The sequence below is a fragment of the Geotrypetes seraphini genome, chromosome 10 (assembly GCF_902459505.1).
Source record: "Geotrypetes seraphini chromosome 10, aGeoSer1.1, whole genome shotgun sequence".
Lineage (NCBI taxonomy): Eukaryota > Metazoa > Chordata > Amphibia > Gymnophiona > Dermophiidae > Geotrypetes > Geotrypetes seraphini.
In genome coordinates this window covers 33,022,480-33,045,347 of record NC_047093.1, presented here as the reverse complement: position 1 = coordinate 33,045,347, position 22,868 = coordinate 33,022,480, and the positions used below count along the sequence as shown (strand labels likewise).

Here is a 22,868-nt window from a genome sequence, read left to right as displayed (position 1 = left end):
TCATATTTTTGTTTATAATGGAGGCAGTGCATATTCTCTTTACCATTCACGTGCCTCAAGGTTCAGTTCTTGAGCCTGTTAACATTTTGTAAATGATATTGCTGAAGATCTGTCTGGTAAAATTTACCTCTTTGCAGATGATACCAAGATCTGCAATATAGTAGACATCCTTGATGGTGTTGACAACATAAAAGGATCTAGTGAAGCTTGAGGAATGGTCCAAAAATTGGCAGCTAAGATTTAATGCTAGGAAATGCAAGAACATGTATTTGGGCAACAAAATCCTGAGGAAACAGTACAGTTTAGGAGGTAAAGTACTTTTGTACACAAAAGAGGAGCGGGACTCGGGTGTGATAGTATGTGATGATCTTAAGATGGTCAAACAGGTTGAAAGTTGACGGCGAAAGCTAGAAGGATACGTGGGTACATAGGGAAAGGAGTGGCCAGTAAGAAAAAGGAGGTATAGATGCCCCTGTATAAGACTCTGGTGAGACCTCATTTTGAATATTGTGGACAATTCTGGAGATCACACCTTCAAAAAGATATAAACAGGATGGTGTCTGTTCAGAGGAAGGCTACTAAAATGGTTGGTCGTCTTCAGCATAAAGCTTACAGAGACAGACTTAAAGATCTCAATATGTGGAGGAAAGGCGGGAGATAGGAGATATGATGGAGATGTTTAAATACCTGGGGGCATAAATGCAAATTAGCTGACTCTCTTTCAATTAAGAGGAAGCTCTGGAATGAGGGACATAGGATGAAGGTGAAATGAGATAGATTCAGAAGTAACCTCAGGAATGGATGGTGAATGCTTGGAATGGCCTCCCGATGGAAGTGGTGGAGACAAAGGGTGTTTCTGAATTCAAAACAATTTGGGACAAGTACATTGGATATCTAAGAGAGAGGAGAGTATAGTGGATGGCTTGGTTGGGCAGACTAGATAAGCCACATGGTCTTTATCTGCCTTCATTTTTCTGTTTTCTAAGACGAATTGTCCCTCAGATGCTTCTGAAATCTGTTAGGTAAACTACATTTGTGTTCTTTTTGCACATGGAATTAGAAATATTCATATCTGTCAACACCAAGATAGGGAGGATTATGATGTCGGGGCTCATGTCTCAATATTGTTATGTATGCACACCTTCAGTTATTTTTGTCTTTCTAGTAGCAGTTTCTCATTTTTTACAGGATTTTGAAGCAGGAGCAGCCTGAACTGGCAGTGCTGGCAGATTCGGTTGACCTGCAGGAATCAACGGGCATTGCGTCTGACAGCTCCAGCGACTCTTCAAGTTCATCCAGTTCTAGCTCTTCAGACTCTGACTCAGAGGTGAGCATGTTCAACTATGTGACAGAATGACATAGGGACTGATTTGGGTTGCTTTGTTAATTTCTACACCTGGCTTTTGGAAGTCATCTAATGGTTAGTGCAATGGTTAGGGAAACTGGGTTCAATTTCCCACTGCAGCTCCTTGTGACTGGGCAAATTATTTAACAATCCATTGCCCCAAGTACAAAATAAGTACCTATATATAATATATAAACAATTTTGAATTGTAATCATAGAAAGGTGGTATATCGAATCCCATCTCCATCACCTTCGGGGACAAAGGGGCTTGCCTTTCCATTTGTTTAGATAATACACCCACAAACTTCCCTATCTGAGGGAATAAGGTTTATTCTTTTTTGTATCACTTAGATGTATTGGGATCAGCATGCCCTGCAGGATACAAAATCCAAATAGATTGAAATATACTGTATGTATTACTTATGTATGTAATTATATTCAAGTTTTACATACCATTTTACTGATGAAATATTCCAAATGGTTCATAGAACCATAAAAATAATATATGACTGAAGCGAGAAACAAACAAAACTCAGACGTGGATAGAATAGATAATCTCTGCACATAATTGCAGTTTAACTGGGTTGGCCCTTCTTGGGGCTGGATGGTGTACATCCGAGGGTGCTGAGGGAATTTAGGGTAGTTTTGGTGGCTCCGTTGACTGACCTTTTCAATGCTTCTCTAGAGTCAGGAGTGGTACCGGAAGACTGGAGAAGGGCAGATGTGGTTCCTCTACACAAAAGTGGAAATAAGGAAGAAGTAGGGAATTACAGGCCAGTAAATCTGTCTTCTGTGATAAGCAAATTAATGGAAACGCTTTTAAAACAGAGAATGGTGAAGTTTCTGTAATCTAGTGGATTACAGGACCGGAGGCAACATAGATTCACTAGAGATAGGTCTTGTCAGATGAATCTGAACAATTTCTTTGACAAGGTGACCAGAGAATTGGATAGAGGGAGTGTACTAGATGTGGTGCATTTAGATTTTAGCAAAGCCTTTGACAGTATTCCACACAGACGTCTAATAAATAAACTGAATGCCCTCAGAATGGGCCCCAAAGTGACAGGCTAGGTCAGGAACTGGTTGAGTGGAAAACGACAGAGAATAGTGGTCAATGGAGATCACTCAAGGGATGTTACCAGTGGTGTGCCTCGAGGTTCTGTTCTTGGACCTGTTCTTTTTAACATTTTTGTAAGCAATATAGCTGAAAGGCTGTTAGGTTAGATTTGCCTCTTTGCAGATGATATCAAAATCTGCAATAGAGTAGACACCCCGGATGGTGTGAATAGCATGAAGAAAGCCTTAGCGAAGCTTGAAGAATGGTCTGAAATTTAGCAGCTAAAATTTAATGCTAAGAAATGCAAGGTTGATGCCTTGGTGTTGGCCATGACTTATGAAAACAACCATTTCAATGGAAGAGAATATATCTGTTAAGGACAGCAAGACCAGCAGGTAGAAACCTTGTTCTGCTGCAAAGACACAGGATTCTATACGGAAGCTGTTGTCCTCCTATAGTCACATACTTTGTGGAAGGGTGTCACTCAAAACTCTCAACTCCTCCCCTTCACAAGTGGAGAATAGCTCCCTCTTCAGTTTTTCTTTCTGCAGGAGGTAAGCAATCGCCAGCGTCTCATCCAGACATGTCTCTGTTCTTGATGTGAGTGCTCAGATTTCACTCAAATTTCCATCTCTCTTTGTGCTGATCAGCCAATTGCGATGAGTCAAGCAAGCCTCTAAGGCTTTGATTGCTAGATAGATTTGCATGACAATTTCTTATTTCCTATGGAAAACTGCCACCCATCTCTTATTACAGAACATTCGACTAGAAGTGATGCTGCTTCTTAGGCAGCATCCTGGGCTGTTCCTCCAGATAAAATCTTTAGAGCAGCTACTTGGTCTACTTTCCATTCTTTTACAAAGTTCTACAGAGTGGATTTGGCGGTCCAAGAGGATGCCTCTTTGGGGCCTCAGTGCTGCAGGCAGGCTTGTCTGGCACTGCTTTGATACGTCAGCTTCAGGACAGAATATTATATCTTTGCAATAATAGAATGGAAGATTAGGTTCTTAACTTCTGTAATCTTCATTCTGTTAGAAGACATAGGATTCTGTACTACCCACCCTGTGCAGACTTCTGATTTGCCTGTTTACTGCCTTGAACATTGCTGGTGTATGTTATAAGACTTCTTTTCTTGTCATTCAGGAGAATATGTAAAAAAATTCCACAAGAGTAAAGAGCAACTCTATTTTTATTGTACCTTGGGGTTTATTATGTGAAAGTGCTACCGGTAGTTGCATTCATTAGATTGGTTCCTGGATACTTCTAAACTGCAGGTTCATGTTACTTATTGTTACTTTTTCTTGTATTACAGAGTAGAACAGAAATGTATATTATCTCCGGGAAAGTTCCCTGTATCCCTCCCTCCTCCTGTTTTCTTGTTTCAGTGGAGTTCAATTGTTTTGGTAGTAACTGAAGAGGGAGCTATTCTCCACTGGTGAAGACGAGGAGTTGAGAGTTTTGAGTGACAACTTCTGCAAAGTTTGTGACTATAGGAGGACAACAACTTCAGTACAGAATCCTATTATCTTCTAACAGAATGAAGATTACCAAGATAAGAAGCTAATCTTCCATTTGAATCAGCTTTTTGAATCAGCTTTTTGAAATGCCTGCACTAGCCTTGCAAGCAGCAGCATGCAGCAGTTCTGTAGAATATTTGCCTGGGGTGGATCCAGCAGTTCCGAGTTTATTTGCAAGGTCATCAGAGGGCATCTTGAAGGTGGCGCACCTGGAAGTAGACTTTTGGTTTCCATTACGACTTTCCTACTATTCCAGGACTTGTGGGAATAGATATGTCCATCAACCTGCAGGTGGAGATAGAAAGCATAGAACTGACCTGAGACATGTACTTGTAATCGGATCACCCAGCTCTCTCCAGTATTTCCTATTCAGCAAGTGGATGGTAGAGGCCATCCAAATTTTGGGTTCAGTTATGGTGCCAAAACTGGTCCCAAATCTTTTTTTGCCTGGTTTCAGTTTTGGTCAAAGGGCTATGGCCATCGTTTTGATTTCAACAGAAACTGATGGTGTGTTTTTGGTGAAAGCTGAGAATTTGTGCTTTGACCTGTTAGTTTCCCCTCTAAACAGGAGTTTCCCCCTGCCTACTTGTAAGTTTTCCGCTCAGGCCTATATTGCAATCCCTGGCAGTCTAGGGTGTAGTCAGGGCAACAGTGATGCCCTCTCTGGCTCATGGTAAGCCAGATGCTAAAGGGACACAGGGCATCAAGGTCACGTAGTGCTGGTAGCTTCAGACCGACTGCGGCAGCAATGGTATGCAGACCTGATTCGACTTCTGGACATCTCCTTATCAAGCGCTGCTGAGACAAAGGCTGGTTTTCATGGAGGATCCATCCCCCTTTGATCTTACAGATTGGCCATTGAGAGGTCTTGGTTGAGAAGAAAAAAGTATTCTAACAGTCATTACTACACTATTACAGGCTCAGAAGCCCTCCATGCGAGGTTGTAGAGGATATTTGAAAATTTATGTGCAGAACACAGATCTCCCCTTTCTTTTCTTCCATTGCTCACATCTTGGCATGCCTCCAGTCAAGGTAGGTTTGACCTTGGGGTGTCTCAAGGTTCAAGTGACAGTCTTGGCTTGTTTGAGATCATCTGCAGAAGTCATTCATTGTGTTCCCTCTGGATGATGTCTGTTTCTTGAGAGGAATGGGTTACTTTATCCTGAATGGAATCTCAATTTGTTCCTTTGGGCTCTTCAGAATCCCCTGTTCAAGGGTCTCAGGAAAGCTACCTTGAAGGATCTTACTCTGAATGCAGCCTTCTTGTTAATCGCTTCTGCACTTCGGGTGTCAAAGCTTTAGGCTCTTTTATAAGGACCCTTTTCTCCATTTTAGAGATGTGGGGGTTCCCTTAGAATGGTTCATTCCTTTCTCCCTGAGGTGGTGGTGTTTCATATTAACCAATCAGCGGAGCTCCCATTTTTTTTTTTTTTTTGTAGGGAACATGGAAAAGCTCAGTGTTATTCCTTGAAGTTCCTGGATGTGAGGCCATTACTGTGCAGATATTTGGAGGTCACAAATGATTTCACAGATCAGATAGGCATTTGGTTTTTCTAAGCTAGTGGTCTCAAACTTGCGGCCCGCCAGGTACTATTTTAAGACCCTTAGTATGTTTTTCATAATCACAAAAGTAAAATAAAAGTTTCTTGTTCGTATGTCTCTTTTTAGCTATAAATTACAATATTATTATTAAGACTTAGCCAAAAGGAAAGATTTATGAACTATAAAGAGTTTTACCTCTTGCAAAATTGTCATTTCTTTAATAAGACATTAACTATTTTTTTCTGAGGCCCTCCAAGTACGTACAAAGCCAAAATGTGGCCCTGCAAAGAGTTTGAGATCACTGTTCTAAGCCCATGATTGTGAGGTGGCTGAAGGAGACAATTGCTTTGAACTACCAGCTTACAGGGAATCGGGGTCCTTCACTTTCTGAGCTCATTCTATGAGGCGCATAGCTGCATCTTGGGTGAAAGCCTCCTTAACATCCCAGTTGTAAGGTGGTGATGTGGTTGTTGCTGCATACTTTTGTCAAATATTATCGGGTGGATGTTTCAGCTCTCTATGAAGTCATCTTTGGGACTTCAGTCTTGCAGGTGACAGTGTCATTGGATCATCCACTCTTGAAATTGCTTTTGAACATTGGAATAGTGATAAAGTACTTAATGGAAGGAGAAATTTAGTGCTTATCTGATCATTTTCTTTCCATTAATCCTTTCCAGTATTCTAGGGGCCTGCTTATGGTTCAGAAAGTTTGGCTGTGTGAGGACAGGAGTGTGTTGACAGCTGCCACTCTTTTTGGTGGTTTATTCTCGGCAAGTTTTCCAGAGGAATGACTTGTGTCCTCCAAAAATTATAATTGCTGGTTTAAGATTATTGTGTTTAATTCTGATGTTTTCTGTACTGCTTGTCTATATAAATACTGAAGAGCAGAGCAGTCTGGCTTACAGGTATGTCTCAGCTTAGTTCTGTGTTTTCTATCTCCATCTGCTGAGTGATGGACATCACTAGGTTTGTGGGAATAGTTGGAAGAATTAATAGAAAATTATCAGGTAAGCCCTAATTTTTCTTTTTGACCAATGTTTTGTATTATTTAATACATGCTTCAGGGAAAAAACATGGCTGTGGTGATGAGGAGGAGTGTGTGGCGCAGTGACTGGAGCTACAGCCTCAGTACCCTGGGGTTGCGAGTTCAAACCCCACGCAGCGCCTTGTAACCCTGTGCAAGTCACTCAGTCCTTCATAGCCCCAGGTACATTAGATAGATTGTGAGCCCACCGGGACAGATAGGAAAAATGCTTGACTACCTGATTGTAAAACCACTTAGATAACCTTGATAGGCGGTATATAAAAAACCTAATAAACTTGACAGCTGGTCCACGACAGTTGCTACAGCAAACAAACTGGTCAGCTGACATGGCATCAGATGTGGCTCTGCAATAGAGAATGACACGTTTGGCTGTTAGCCACGGGTAACCCGCTGAAACGGTGGTGGGGGGAAGTGCTCACTGCGGGTATGGGGGCAAGGCCATCCACTGGAAGACACATTTATTAGAGAATAACACGGGGAAAAAAATCTGTCCCCGTCACTGCCCTGTCCCCGGACCACTGTCCCCTTCACCACCCCGTCCCAGCCGTCCCCTTCACCGCCGTGTCTCTGCAGTCCCCTTCACCGCCGTGTCCCTGCCGTCCCCTTCACCACCCCATCCCCGCTGCATCCACCCTTCCCTCTCGCCACCTCACCTCCCTTCAGCGACCTGAAAATTTCCCTACCCCCTTACCTTCACGGTGCGTTAGTAAAGAAACTTGCTGAAGCTGGTGGAGACTGCCTGCCTTTGGGGGCAGAAGCTTCTCCTCTGATGCAACCGGAAGACTATCTGGCCAAGTCAAAAGTGGTCAAAACGGCAGTCAGGAAGGCCAAACTCCGAATGGAGAAGAACCTTGCGAAGAACATCAAGAAGGGCGATAAATCTTTCTTCCGGTATATTAGTGACAGAAAAAGAAACACAGATGGGATAGTACGCTTTAGGAAACCCGACGGGAACTATGTAGAATTGGACTCCAATAAAGCCAAACTTTTAAATGAATACTTATGCTCGATCTTCACTTGCGAGGTGCCGGGATCCGGCCCTCAGCTGCCGACGAGGGAAAACTCGGAAGACCCATTTCGAAATTTTGAGTTTACGCCCAGCAGTGTCTACGAGGAATTATCAAGACTCAAGGTGAACAAAGCTGTGGGACCGGACAAACTACACCCCAGGGTGCTCAGGGAGTTTAGTGACGTCTTGCCGGAACCGTTATCCGCGCTCTTCAATCTTTCCCTAAGTATAGGAAGAGTCCCGTTGGATTGGAAAATGGCTAACGTCATTCCACTCCACAAAAAGGGATGCAGGATGGAGGCTGAGAATTATAGACCAGTGAGTCTCACATCGATAGTGAGTAAACTTATGGAAACACTAATCAAATGCCAATTGGATACGATCCTGAATGAGGAGAATCTATGAGATCCCCATCAACATGGTTTTACGAAGGGAAGGTCCTGCCAATCAAATCTGATCAGCTTCTTTGACTGGGTAACAAGAAAGCTGGATATAGGGGAGTCCCTGGACGTCGTGTACTTGGACTTCAGCAAAGCGTTTGATAGCGTCCCACACCGCAGGTTATTGAGCAAGATGGGTTTGATGGGACTGGGTGAAACATTAACCGTATGGGTTAGGGACTGGCTTAGAGGTAGACTTCAGAGGGTGTTGGTAAACAGTACCCTCTCCGATATGACGGAGGTGACCAGCGGAGTGCCGCAGGGCTCGGTCTTGGGCCCGATCCTATTTAACATCTTCATAAGAGACTTGGCTGAGGGGCTTCGAAGTAAAATTACATTATTCGCCGATGACGCCAAACTATGCAACATGGTAGGCAACCGCACAACAGATGAAAGCACAGTGCCTACAAAAGCTCAATGCCCGACAGTATGACGCAGGACCTACTCCTGCTGGAGCATTGGTCAAAGACTTGGCAACTAAGTTTCAATACCAAAAAAATGCAAGGTCATGCACCTTGGCGGCAAAAATCTATGCAGGACTTGCACCCTAAATGGTGAGATCCTAGCAAGGACTGTAGCAGAACGTGTCTTGGGAGTGATCATTAGCGAAGACATGAAGACTGCCAATCAAGTGGAGAAAGCTTCATCCAGGGCTAGACAAATCATGGGCTGTATCCGTAGAAGTTTTGTCAGCCGTAAGCCCGAGGTCATAATGCCGTTGTACAGATCCATGGTGAGACCCCATCTGAAATACTGTGTACAATTCTGGAGACCGCATTATCAAAAAAATGTGCGGAGAGTTGAGTCGGTTCAGCGAATGGCCACCAGGATGGTCTCAGGACTCAAGGATCTCTCGTATGAGGAACGACTGGGTAAGTTGCAGCTGTCCTCACTCGAGGAATGCAGAGAGAGGGGAGACATGATCGAGATGTTCAAATATGTCACAGGCCGTATCGAGGTGGAAGAGGATCTCTTTTTCCTTAAAGGACCCACGGCAACAAGAGGGCATCCGTTGAAAATCAGGGGTGGGAAATTTCATGGCGACACCAGAAAATATTCTTCACCGAAAGGGTGGTTGATCGCTGGAATAATCTTCCACAACAGGTAATTGAGGCAAGCAGCGTGCCAGATTTTAAGAAAAGATGGGATTGGCATGTGGGATCTCTTCATGGAGGTAGTTAGGAGGTGGGCCATTAGTGTGGGCAGACTAGATGGGCCGTGGCCCTTTTCTGCCGTCATGTTCTATGTTTCTATGTTAAGTTGCATCAGAGGAGAAGCTTCCGCCCACACACACGTGACTGCAGGCAGGCAGGCTTCTCCAGCTTCAGTAAGGGGGAGGGAGGGAGATAGATTTGGCCTTAGGGAGGAAGGGAGGGGGCCGCATGTGATCGGTGACTGCGCACCTTCCCTTAACTGCGGGAACAAGGCCATTCACCACTTCACCGGGCGGTGGATGGCCTTGTCCCCGTGCCCACAGTGAGTACTTCCCCACCCCCCTACCGTCGGGTAACTGCCACCATGTCATTCTCTAACATTTATCACATCTTGGACTTGAAATAAGTGAACTGGAACTTTTTGTGTTCGGCAGTTCCAGATGGGAGGCCTTGTGATCATTGATGGTAGCCATTCATCAGGGTAAATATTTACATTTTGAAGTAGGCCGCTGTCTAGGCCTACCTCGAGATAGAGACCTCACACGCTATATACTGATTTAAAGCAATAAGTATATTTATTAGCAAATCGGTAACAGTTTAAAGAATAAATCATTCAGCATATAGAGTAACAGAATGTGATCTTCAGGCCTGAGGATCCTCTGATGTCTGTTCTGCTTACTTCCGCTTGCAGGCCTGTTTTTATACATTTTTTAGTGGGTAACACCACGTTGGTCTAAATCACATGATACATTTTTATTGGTTCTTTTCTTACATGTCATTACATAAGTAGATTCATTTATCGAGAAGGCTTTAAACTAATAAATAGGGGAAAGCCGACAGTCGACCACCAGTCGATGGCACGGACGACAGGATGCCCCGATGTAGGAACAATGGGCTACTACTCATACACAGGAGAGGACGATCTCACAGCAAATAAGGAAGACAAGGCAGAAAGGGACAACTCAGACATAGGAGAGGAAGACCGCACAACAAACAAGGGAAACAACACTGGAGCGGTTAAGGATACCGTGAAAGTAACAGTAAGGACAGCAAAGAGTAGAAAGTCCATAAAAGTAACTCGAAGAGAACTCAAATGTATGTATACGAATGCTAGAAGTCTAGGAAACAAAATGGGGGAACTAGAGACAATAGCAAGAAATGATAAGTTGGAAATCATTGGCATAACAGAAACATGGTGGAATGAAGAAAACAAATGGGACACAGTACTTCAGGGATACAAACTATATAGAAGAGATCGAGTAGGGCAGAAAGGTGGAGGTATTGCCCTATATGTGCAGGAAGGAGTAGAATCTGTTGAAGTGGCTACGATGGAAACGAAAGAGAAGCTAGAGTCCCTCTGGGTCAAGATTCCTGGACAAAACAGTGCAGCCACGAAAATTGGCCTTTTTTATCGTCCCCCGGGACAGGCGGATGAAACTGACTTAGAAATGATAGAGGAAATCAAACGAGAATGCAAGACGGGCAATGTAATAATATTGGGAGACTTCAATTTCCCGAGGATAGACTGGAAACTAGGAACCTCCAACTGCGGCAAGGAGGCCAAGTTCCTGGAGGCGCTAGGGGATTGCTTCCTGGAACAAATGGTGAAAGAGCCGACAAGAGGCAACGTCACCCTGGACTTGGTGCTAAATGGCCTCACGGGACCGACAAAAGAAGTAGAAGTTACGGTACCGCTGGGGACGAGCGATCACAATGTGATCATCTTTAAGCTTGACATCGGGAATAGAAAAAGTGCCAAAACCTTAACCAAAACCTTTAACTTTAAAAAGGGCAAATACGATCGCATGAGAGCCATGGTGAAACAACGACTCAAGAAAAAGGTGGATAAAATTGAAACAGTAGACCAGGCATGGTCCCTACTGAAAAGTACTATCACAGAAGCACAAAACCTACACATTCCGAGGATCTCCAAGGAAGGGAGAACAAAAGGTAAGGGAGAACCGGCATGGCTTACCAGACAGGTGAAGGAAGCCATAAAAGAAAAGAAGGACTCTTTCAAAAAATGGAAACACATCAAAACGACCGAAGCATGGAAAAAACATAAAGACGAACAGAAGAAATGTCACAAGGCGGTGAGGGATGCCAAAAAGGACTATGAAGAAAAAATAGCGCAAGAGGCCAAGAACTTCAAGCCCTTCTTTAGATACGTGAAAGGGAAAAAACCCGCAAAAGAGGCGGTGGGACCCCTGGACGACCAGGGAAGAAAAGGGTACATTAAGGAAGATAAACAAATTGCGGACAAACTAAATTCCTTCTTTGCGTCTGTCTTTACGGAGGAGGATACTGCAAAAATACCAGAGGCAATGAAAGTGTTTAATGGAGTAATAGAAGACAGCCTCACCACAGTTGAAGTGGAGTTGGACCAGATATACTACCAGATCGACAAACTTAAAAGTGACAAATCCCCTGGACCGGATGGAATTCATCTGAGAGTCTTAAAAGAATTGAAGATTGAAATCGGAGAGTTATTGCAAAAACTCACCAATCTGACAATCAGAACTGGACAGATACCAGATGACTGGAAGATAGCGAATGTCACGCCAATTTTCAAGAAAGGATCGAGAGGAGAACCGGGCAACTACAGACCAGTGAGCCTTACGTCTGTCCCTGGAAAGATGGTTGAAGCACTGATCAAGGATAGCATAGTCCGGCACTTAGATACACACGACTTGCTGAAACCCAGTCAACATGGGTTCAGGAAAGGGAAATCATGTTTAACGAATTTGCTTCAATTTTTTGAGACCGTGAACAAGCAAATTGATAGTGGAATGCCGGTGGACATAATTTATTTGGACTTCCAGAAAGCATTCGACAAAGTTCCGCATGAAAGACTTCTCAGGAAACTACAAAGCCATGGAATAGAGGGAGATATACAAAGGTGGATAGGCAAATGGCTGGAAAACAGGAAGCAGAGAGTGGGCATAAATGGGAAGTTCTCAGACTGGGAGAAAGTGACTAGTGGTGTGCCCCAGGGCTCGGTACTTGGGCCGATTCTATTTAATATATATATCAATGACCTGGAAGGTGGAATATCCAGTGAGATCATTAAGTTTGCAGACGACACAAAGCTATGCCGGGAAATCAGATCGCAGGAAGATAGCGAGGAACTCCAGAGCGACTTGTATCAGCTAGAGAAATGGGCAGAGCAATGGCAGATGAAGTTCAACGTGGAGAAATGCAAAGTAATGCATTTAGGTAGTAAGAATAAGGAACACGAGTATAGAATGTCAGGAGCAACTCTGGGTAAGAGCGAACAAGAAAAGGACCTGGGTGTACTGATAGATAGGACCCTGAAGCCGTCGGCACAATGTGCGGCAGCGGCAAAGAAAGCAAACAGAATGTTGGGCATGATAAAGAAAGGAATCACGAGTAGATCGGAGAAAGTCATAATGCCGCTTTATAGAGCAATGGTCAGACCACACTTGGAATACTGTGTACAACATTGGTCTCCCAACCTAAAGAAGGATATAAAACTGCTGGAGAGGGTGCAGAGACGAGCAACGAAACTAATAAGAGGTATGGAGAAATTGGAATATGAGGAACGACTCAAGAAACTAGGATTGTTCTCCCTTGAGAAGAGGAGGCTGCGAGGGGACATGATAGAGACGTTCAAAATACTGAAAGACATCGATAAAATAGAGCAGAAAAACAAATTATTTACATTGTCCAATGTGACACGGACAAGAGGACATGGTTTGAAGCTAAGGGGTGACAAGTCCAGGACAAATGTCAGGAAGTTCTGCTTTACGCAGCGAGTGGTGGACGCATGGAATGCTCTTCCACAGGAGGTTATTAAGGAATCCACTCTGCTAGGATTCAAAGGCAAATTAGATGCACATCTCCTTATGAGAGGCATAGAGGGATATGGGTGATTAGAACAATCAGGTGTATACCTGACTGGGCCTCCGCGTGTGCGGATCGCCGGACTCGATGGACCATGGGTCTGATCCGGAGATGGCAATTCTTATGTTCTTATGTTCTTATTGGATTATACCTTTGTGTCACGCTATACGTCTGTTAAGTTTACCGTAAGGCCTATCCTTTTCCCGCAAATGCCCCTTTGATTTACCATATAAGCAATTCCGAGTCCCACCCCACCCCTGCCTCAATATCACAAGGCACATCTTATTAAATGATATTCTTGAGAATTCTATTTCTGACCATGGGCTGTGTTCATCTTTTCACAATATCCTGCCAGGTGTGAGGCTCTGCTGCCATGCAAAAGAGTTAAGTCTTGCTTGCTTGTTTCTTCTCATAAGTTTCGCTTAGCCCACCAGCTGACTCAGCAGGGTATTTCCCAATCAGTATATGACAGTTTATGACAGCTGGCAAATGTATTAAGAAATGTCTTTAGATTGTTCATACTGATTTATCAGAGCAGGGGGGGGAATAGAAAAAGGAGGTTTTTCTTTGAAGTCTGGTTTCTTCACCTTTAGTATTATCCAAAGGACTTATTATGCTTCACCTGCATCATGCCAGGACTTTGTAAGTGTATTTTCCTTTATACCAGAGTTTTCCGTGATTTTCCTCTTCCTCTCAATTTCTGGATCTCGCCAAAGCTTGTCTGCATATCTCAATTCAAGCAGAGCACCAGAAGTACCTGCATTCCAATTTGAGACTCTTCCATTTAGTCTGACCACATCATTGAGAACCTTTTCCAGAGTAATGATAGCGGCAGGCACATTGCAGGAGAAAGGGTTGCTCGTTCACTGAAATATAGATGACAGGCTAATTTGCACAAAGTTCTTCTACAGGGAGTTTTGAGGTGGCAAAAGCTCAAGTGACTGTTTTGCAGGAATTGAGAGGGATCATCCAGGAGCAAGGTGATCGACACGCGACTGGTGAAAGGTCCTAACCAATGAGAGGAGTCAGATGTTACGGTTGCAGATCTGGGGTTGCTCCACTTGTTGACCAAAGACATGGGCTTTATCTCCAGGTTCTGCAGTCAATGACAGCAGCATTGGATCTGGTACTGACAGTAAGGAGCCCATATGAGATTGTTACAGATTTCCCTGTTCTCTGTGGTCTGCTTAATCACAGGAACTATGGGAGACATTTCTGAAGTCCCATTTTCTGACTGAGGTAGTAGAGAATGACACGGGGACAATTTTTCCCCGTCCCCGCAGGAACTCAATTTCCCCGTCCCATTCCTGTGAGTTTTGTCCCTGTCCCTGCTCCATTCCTGTAAGCTCTGTCTTAACCGCACAAGTCTCAAACACTTATGATTTTAAAGTGTTTGAGGCTTGTGCAGACAAAGTCAGAGCTTGCAGGAATGGGGCAGGGACAGGAAAAGAACTCGCCGGTATGGAAAAATTACTTCCCACAGGGACGGGGAAAAATTTGTTCCCGTGTCATTCTCTATGAGGTAGCTCAGAGTCACTAGGTCAACATAGAAAGCAAGGTGGCCATCAACAAGCTGGAGACCAGACTATTGGGCAGGCTGTCTGAGCAGTTCTTCTGTTGGTGCTTCACAATATCAGACAGTATGATGGGCTATAGTGTATGTCGGCTATCAGGGCAGCTCAAGAAGTCTGCATGTAAAAGAAGTGAGATTGTTTCTGTGGCTTTGTCATATGTGTATATTTGACTGTGGTAAGAGAATATACAGATTGATTTCCTAATGTTCTAGATTGGCAGGAGGTGGTGATTGGTGGATTTTTTTTTCAATCACATTGATTTCACTTCAGCATCATACTGTCTTAGACTTGATGATGACCAACGAAAATGCTAAGGTCCTCAGGTTTTTCAGCCACAGGAAAGAATGTTGCTTGGTGGGGATAGATGCCCAAGTTAATTGTGCCCCTGGGATGGCTGCCTGTTTGCCCCAACCCTGTGGCCTTTAGTAGGAAAGTTTTTATTCAGAGAGTAGCAAATTATCCTGGTGGTATTGGTGGCCCTGGATTGGTCTCGAATGCCATGGTATGAGGATCTAAAAAGACTGAAAGTGGGAATCTGTTGCCATTCCCTGAGGTTGAGGGCCAGCTGTTTTCAAGACTGATTTAGATGTCAGACATATCTGTTCTGTCTTATATCCTGATTCTTAAGATTCAGCAAGAGAAGATATTTTGTTCAAGTGGTTTGTGACTGTTGCATTTTTAGGGAAAAGGTCAACTTTGGCATATGTTCGTGTATGGAGAATTTTTGAGGCCTCGTGTCAGGACCACACCCATGGTGTCATGTTTGTTGTCTCCTCTACCAGACATTTTAGTCTTCCTCCAGGGTAGACTCGGTAAGAGTTAGCATTGAACTCTGTGCAGATCCAGATAGCCACAATTGCCTGCTTTTACAGGGACCGGTCTTGTTCACTCTAGATGTGGGATTTTTTTAAGCAACGTAAAGCATTTGAGAATCCCCTTGGGATCTTAATATGGTACTTTCTGCTTTAGTGAAATCACTCTGATTCTTTTCATAGCTATCTATTTAGCAAGAATAATTTTTGTAGTGTTGGGCTCTTGTTGAGAATCCTTTTGGTGATATCCCAAAAGAAGGTGGCATTTGATTCCATTAATTTTGCCTAAGGTTGTGTCACTGTTAATTTGAATCAATCTCTTTGCCAGTTTTCTGAGTGATAGGGGACCATAGGTCTTCAGATGCACTACATCAGTTGGCTGTCTAGCAAGCACTATGGAGTTTCTTTGTAAAGAATCAAGGAATCTTATGTTTAAATCATATTTATTGAGTAACAGAAAACAAACAGCCAACACGTGAACCAGCAATACACAAAAAAAGAGTATCAAAACCAATAAATAGCAAGCTCAAACGTTTTACAATTTCAACCTCCAACCCCAATTCCAGCCCACCCCATCCTCCCCCCAACCACCCAGCCAACTACCCACCCCAAAGCAAGGGAGCAAAGAAATTAAGAGAGAGAGAGAAGGGAAAAAATAGGAGAAGAGGAAGTAGCATAAATAGAAGATACATTGTTTGACGTGCACAGCATCTCAAAGTTCAAAAGTCTACTCCTTGTTATGGGGGAAAAGGAGTTCCAGAAGGGCCCCCAAATGTGCATAAACCACCAGCCTGCTGAAAATTTCAGAGTTTTGAGCTGGGTGCGTTCCATTTTCAGCAAAGTGGTCATTGAACCAAGGAATTTTATAAATAGAGCATCTGTTCAGTGGACCCAGAATGAGGCAGCATTTAAAAGCTTCTGTGGCTTATTGAATTAAGGAAGTTATCACTTTGGTGTACATTCTTCAAGGTCATGCAGCATCATCAAAGTTGTTTGCTTGCTTGACTAGAATAACATAAATTCTTGGGCAGAGGCTGATTTACTTCCACTAGAAGACATATGTAGAGTGTCACTTGTCATTCTCACATTCCTTTTGCATGGCATTTATAGATTAAATATTCAGGCTGTTGTAGGATGCAGTTTTGTAGCAAGCGTATTGGAGGCACACATGTCCAGGTTCCCATATTAGGTACTGCTTGGGTATTTTCCACATGTCGACCGGTATGAAGGGATGCGGAGGAAAGATAACAGGTCTTAAACCTGCTAATTTCCTTTTGTTGAGTCCCTCCAGACCAGTCCAGAAACCACCTCCACATGATGCATCCTGAAGCACTGGTGAACTAAAGATCTGTCGGTGTCTTGGGATTAGAGAGGGTCTAGTGCCCAAGTCTCTTGGATTAATTTGCCTCTGTAGTTAAGTCATTGTTGTTCATTTGTCTTTGCCTGCTTGTCCTTTTGAGTGTGTGTTAATGTTATCAAACAAATAATTATAAGTCTCTGTCTTTGGGTAGCAGAGGAAAAACTCACATGGGTAGATTACTTGAATCCTTCCAGATCAAAGAAAATTAGCAGGCAAGACTCAAAATTTCCTTTCATTACTAGTCTTTGTTTCTAGCCATTTAGAAGTATTAAAGAGAAATTGAGCAATAATGCTTCTGGACAGCTAGTGCTCCTGTTCCAGGAACCGAATGATTTATACACATCCTTCCTTCTGTGAATCTCTTCTGAAAGTGACATTTCCATCAATTAGCTTTCAAAATCATGTGTACTAATAATTAGATTTAAAAAAATATTTGCTAAATTCTCAGGCATGCCACAACTTGGATAAGGTGGATCAGCCATTGAACACCTCTACCGTAATCTGACATGCCTCTTCTGTAGCATTCATGTGTATGGAGAGAGAGTTGATATAATTCCTCTAGTATCTGTTGACACTAGGTCAATAGAACAGAGAATGCACTGTATTTACTGATAATAGAATAAATTGACAGCATTCACACTTGAAAAAAAATATGGCATGAGCCTTGGTGTGTATGTTGAGGTGAGGAAGGAGTGCCAGCATGATTCCTGTTTAAACTAAGGGCTCCTTTTACGAAGGTGCGCTAATGGTTTTAGCGCACGCACCAGATTAGCATGCATACTAGCCGAAAATCTACCGCCTGCTCAGAAGGAGGCGGTAGCAGCTAGCGCATGGGGCAATTTAGAACGCACTATTCCGCGCATTAAGGCCCTAACGCACCTTCGTAAAAGGAGCCCTAAATGTCATGTCCTTTTAGCCTTGCTTATGGTTTTCACTTATAAACTTTTTTGTTTATTTCATTCCTAGGGTGGCTCAGGTTCTGAAACAGATGGAATGATACATCGGAGGAAAAAGAGGAGGACTTGTAGCATGGTGGGGAATGGAGATGCTACATCGCAGGATGACTGCGTGAGCAAAGAACGCAGTTCCTCCAGGTGACCCTGTAGTCTAGAACATCATGACCCTTATCACAGCTAGAAAAGCCTGGCAAATCCATGGCATCCAAGAAGATGTTTGGCTAGGCTGGCTGATCAGAAAACGTAGAAAGCAGACGAGACGGGATATAGAGGACCTCTTGGAGAAATGCTATTTCCAAATCTTATTGCCTATACCAGGGGTAGGCAATTCTGATCCTCGAGAGCCGGAGCCAGGTCAGGTTTTCAGGAGAGCCACAATAAATATGCATGAGATAGATTTGCATCTCAAGGAGGCAATGCATGCAAATCCATCTCATTCATATTCATTGTGGATATCCTGAAAACCTGACCTGGCTCCAGCTCTCGAGGACCGGAATTTCCTAACCCTGGCCTATACCATTCCCCATCTTGTTTAGGCCCCAAAAATCAATAAAATCATTAAACTCTCTTCCTTTAGTACAATAAAATTTATTTCCATACGACTTTATTTTTGGTAATTAACTAAGGGGGTCGTTTACTAAGGTGCGCTAGCCAATTTAGCGTGCGCTAAAAATTAGCGTGCACTAAATGCTAATGCATCCATAGAATATAATGGGCGCCATAGTAAAAGATCCCCTAAATTAGTAAAAGACCCCCTAAATTCTATATGTTTATTTGATTGCTCTGTAGCCAAATACACATTCATTTAAGTGGGGGGGGGTTTTCTTATAAATTAGTAAATTTTGAACTACATTTTAGAGCAGAGGAAATACAGACCTTGATTTAAAAAAATGACTGGAAGTCGCATTTGGGTACTCAAGAATGAGAGATTCACACAGGAGAGAAATAAGTAAACGGGGCACAGGAGGTTATATGTTCTTAGGCTTCCAAGGCTGGTGTCATTGAGCGTTCCGGTTGTCCGGGTCTTGCTATGTCCGAGTAAGTGGAACCAACATTTCATGAAACGTTGTTTCCACTTACTCAAACATGCCAGGACATAGACAACTGCAACTATTGGGAACCTGGAGGATTTGGATTCTACTCAGAATTGAGATCAGCTGCAGCTTCTCTACCCTATCTACTAGTGCCCTATAAGTGGGTATATTTTTAGTACTTGATAGTATAGAAGCATGAAAATAGAGAAGATAGGAAAGGTTAGTAAAATCAGATTATACTGGCCAAAAATGTCAGGCTGCTATCAGTAACTATAAAGAGTCTTTTTTTTCTCCCCTCCTTCTTTTCTTGGACAGGTTTAGGGACTCTCACAGCAGCAATGCTCATCACAGAGTAGCGAGTGACCTTCCTGGAGGTGGATCCTGTTCTCATCCATGATTGCAATGTGACCTTTACAGACTTTGCACACGATGTATGTTGGCTTCAAATAGTGTGTCTTCTCTAGCACACACTTGGAATTTCCCTTAGTCTAAAGAACTTGGGACACTATTCTGTCTTGATTGCTGGAGCCATTGCATCCCTTTCATGGGATAGCAGAGGAGTGTTGCAACAATGGTTTTGAACAAACTGTTCAGTAATGGAATACTGTGTTTGGATGTGACATACTGTCATACGTTTACAAGTTGCTGTTGCACAGTGCCAATTACAACTGAATGAGGTGGAACAATAGCAGGACCTTCCTGAATATTGTAAAAATGCTAGAATCAATCTTCTAACAGGTATTTTAAAATAGAGATAAATTGTGATTGTCTACATAATTTCATTCCTTGTGGCCTTTTTGTTTCCACACACTGAAAGGTTAAATATTAATATGTAATCAATTTTTATTGAGTGCTTTAGCATGACAACTTTTTTTTTATTTTGTCTAAAATTTTCTAAAAATGCATGACAGTGGTGCAAAGTGTGTGTATTTTTTTGGGGGGGGAAGAAAAGGAATGTTTGGAAAGTGTTTATCCTCATAGAGAAGAAGTGGATAAGCCAGTGATTGTGATCTAGAACTGAGCAGAAAAGCATGTGCCATGTCAAGACCAAACTAAAGACACTGAAGGCCCCTTCTCAATATGTAACGGAAAATCCTGTATTTTATCACATGGTTTCAGTACAATTTAATGGCAGGTAGAAGTGAGCATGTTTGCTACAGTATACCCTACTGGTTTCCTTGGATGCTAATGTCCATAATTTTTCTGACTGGACTCTTGTGTTTACCAATTACAAATCGAGGCAACGCCTGGTCCTTGCATGTCCTTTTTGTATGAAAAAAAACAACAAATTGCATTATGGCATCAGGACCTTAAACACACGAAGATCTTGAAGAAAGCCATCTGTACTGAAGCTTTAGCTCAAATGCAGCTGTCCGTTTCTCTGTTTGGCAGCATCTGTGCAGTGCTTGTGTTCCTTTTTTAACTTTAAATTAAATAAACCTATAAATTGTAATTTTTATTTTTTTTTTATAAAAAGCTCAATTCCACACTTATTCAGGAAGTATTTTTACAAGAAAAGACCTGTTCTATCACAGGAACCAATCTGTCAGTTTTTCTACTACACACTTAGGGCTCCTTTTACAACGGTGCACTAGGACCTTAACGCACTAGCACACCTTAGGGTGGAATTCATCAAAAGGGCACTAAGCACGTTAGCATGCACAATTGCGTTTGCACATATTAACCGCTAAAGACGCCTTAGTGGTTAGTGCCATGTGTTGAATTTCTCCCTTAGTGCACCTGTTCTTAAGGCATTTCTGTCAGAAACCTTTAGTGGTCTGGCCATTATTTTAAGAATAGGCTGTAAACAACACTAACTAGAAACATTAAACAAAAAAACTTGGGCTTTTTAGCTTTGAAAATGTGCTTAAGACAGGCTACAGATATTTTCAAGTGAAGCATGGATTTGTAAGCAATTTGAAACAATGATGCTATGCAGTGGTTATTTAAAAATGTAAGAGAAAATAAAATTGATCAAAAATGTGATTCAAAAATTAAATACAAAGAGGAAATTCTAGAACCAAGAAATGCTGAACCATAGGGTTATCCATCTGTGCTCGTGAGCATATTGTAGAAGATGTCAATCACAGCTTTTCAACTCCTCCTCCCTCTCCACAATCTGCTGTCCCCGTCAGTTCTTTCTTCTGCAAGAGAGCATGAAGGTGGCAGATTTTTGACTTGGTGTCGGTGATCCTGGTTTCAAGAAACTGCTCTGCTTGCTTGGAGAGAAGCAGACATTTTAAGTCTGCAGCTGGCAGGTGTATCCCTCAAGGACATGCATCCTCATCAGAATGCCTTCCTCTCTCGCTGGGTTCACCACCCAGATGTCTCATAGCTGAGCTGCCATGGATTCTGGAGGCCAGAGTATGTATGACATGGTGGCTTTGTCCTTAATAACTCTGCCAGAGCATTCCATTAAGCATTGCCTCCTGGAATGTAGTAACCACGGATGTCGGCCTTCGTGGCTGGGAGAGGCTCACTGCAGTCGTCGTCCTTTTCAGGGCTGTTGGACTCCATCACCAAAGATGTGGTCGATCAAAGATGGCAGTGGCCTATGTTCTTTGTCTGGGAAGAACGAAGAACTCTCCCTTGGTTCAGGAGGCTCGACTTCTTTTCCTTTGGGCAGAACGTCATCTCCTGGCGCTGACGGTGGCACATGTGGCTGGAGTGGCCAACGTTCAAACAGACTTCCTCAGCCGTCAGTCTAGGGATCCGGGCAAGTGGACCCTAGCACAGCAGGCATTTTGGGCAATTGTGAGGTGCTAGGGGCAGCCCCACCTCGACCTCATGGCTGCGACGCGAAACAAGAAGACGCCTCGATTCTTCAGTCGCAGATCCGGCTCGGAAGCGAGAGACTCAATGCTCTAGAGCAACTGTGGCCTCTGGAGGTTTTTCGATACGTTTTTCCGCCTTGGTCACTGATCAGCTGGGTCCTCCAGAGGATTGCAACTCACCCTGGCTACGTCATTCCGGTGGCACCCGATTGGCCTTGAAGACTGGTACACAGTTCTGATGCAGCTGTGAGTGGAGTGTAGACTGCGCCTGAACGTCTTTCCTAACCTTCTCTCTCAGGTCCGGTAGCCATGGAGGATCTGGGTTGTTTTGCTCTTACGGTTTGGCTCTTGAGCGCACAGCCTTAGAATATAAAGGCTATTCTGAGCTTGTGTTAGCTACGCTTCTTAGGTCTACAAAGTCGTCCACAGTGTTGGCTTATGCTAAGGAGTAGAAGACCTTCAAGCACTAGTGTGACCAGGAACCGGTGGACTCTTATTCGGCTCCAGTGTCACGGGTCCTTGCTTTTCTCCAAGCTGGTCCGGATAAAGGCCTCATGGTGGCGTCTCTGCGGATCCAGGTGGCCAATTTTAGATCCCAGGTTCGTCGGTTCTCTTTGGCATTGTATCCAGATGTTGCTTGGTTTTTGCAGAAGGATCTTTGAGTCCTGCTGCCCGTTAAGAATCGGTTCCCAGCCTAGGATCTTAATGTGCTGTCCGGCTTTGCCAGGGCTCCTTTTGAACCTCTGAGGGATGCTTCTCTGCTGGATTTAACACTCAAGACTGGTTTTCTGGTCACCCTCACTTTGGTCCGTAGGGTTTCTGAATGGCAGGCGTTGTCGTGTCGACACCCTTTGCTCCGAATTTCTGAGACTGGAGCTTCCCTGCAGACAGTGGTTTAAGGGCACTTAGTGGGAGCACATCCCAGGTTACTGAAAATTTGATCCAACCGTTGCATAACTCTTGTTATGTGGATTTAAATTGAAATATATTAAAAAATTGTGACTGGTTTCTGTTTAAGAAGTGTGCAAAATACCTCCAGTCCTATTGTTATTTGGATAACTGTCCCCCCTACGTTGTTCAAAGTTCTTTCCAGTTCTGTTGTGAACTTTTTAAATGGATTCAATCTGTTATCAGTTGGCGCCTATCCAGTAGAACAGGGCCACATTATTATAACACCAATTTTAAAAGATTATGAAGGCCCTTTTGATACTATCACTAATTACCAACCAATAGTGCTTATTCATCTTTATGTTAAATTAATGGAGGGTATAGTTCAAACTCAACTATTGGAATATGTAGAGCAATTTGATCTTTTACATTGCTCTCAATCTGAATTCAGGCCTTTCCACAGTACAGAAACTATATATTTGTTGAATCATATGCCC

At 43.2% G+C, this 22,868-nt stretch overlaps 1 protein-coding gene across 1 annotated transcript in view; it reads left to right on the top strand.

Annotated features, from left to right (window-relative positions):
- The window catches only part of JMJD6 (jumonji domain containing 6, arginine demethylase and lysine hydroxylase), a 42,217-nt gene extending 22,055 nt beyond the window's left edge, over positions 1-20,162 (top strand). Inside the window, exons 5-7 of the mRNA XM_033961103.1 lie at positions 1,189-1,327; positions 17,686-17,813; positions 19,025-20,162. Coding sequence (XP_033816994.1) covers positions 1,189-1,327; positions 17,686-17,813; positions 19,025-19,106 — 349 coding nt within the window. The 3' untranslated portion in view covers positions 19,107-20,162. The remainder of the gene's footprint in view (positions 1-1,188; positions 1,328-17,685; positions 17,814-19,024) is intronic.
- Positions 20,163-22,868: the final 2,706 nt, after the last annotated feature.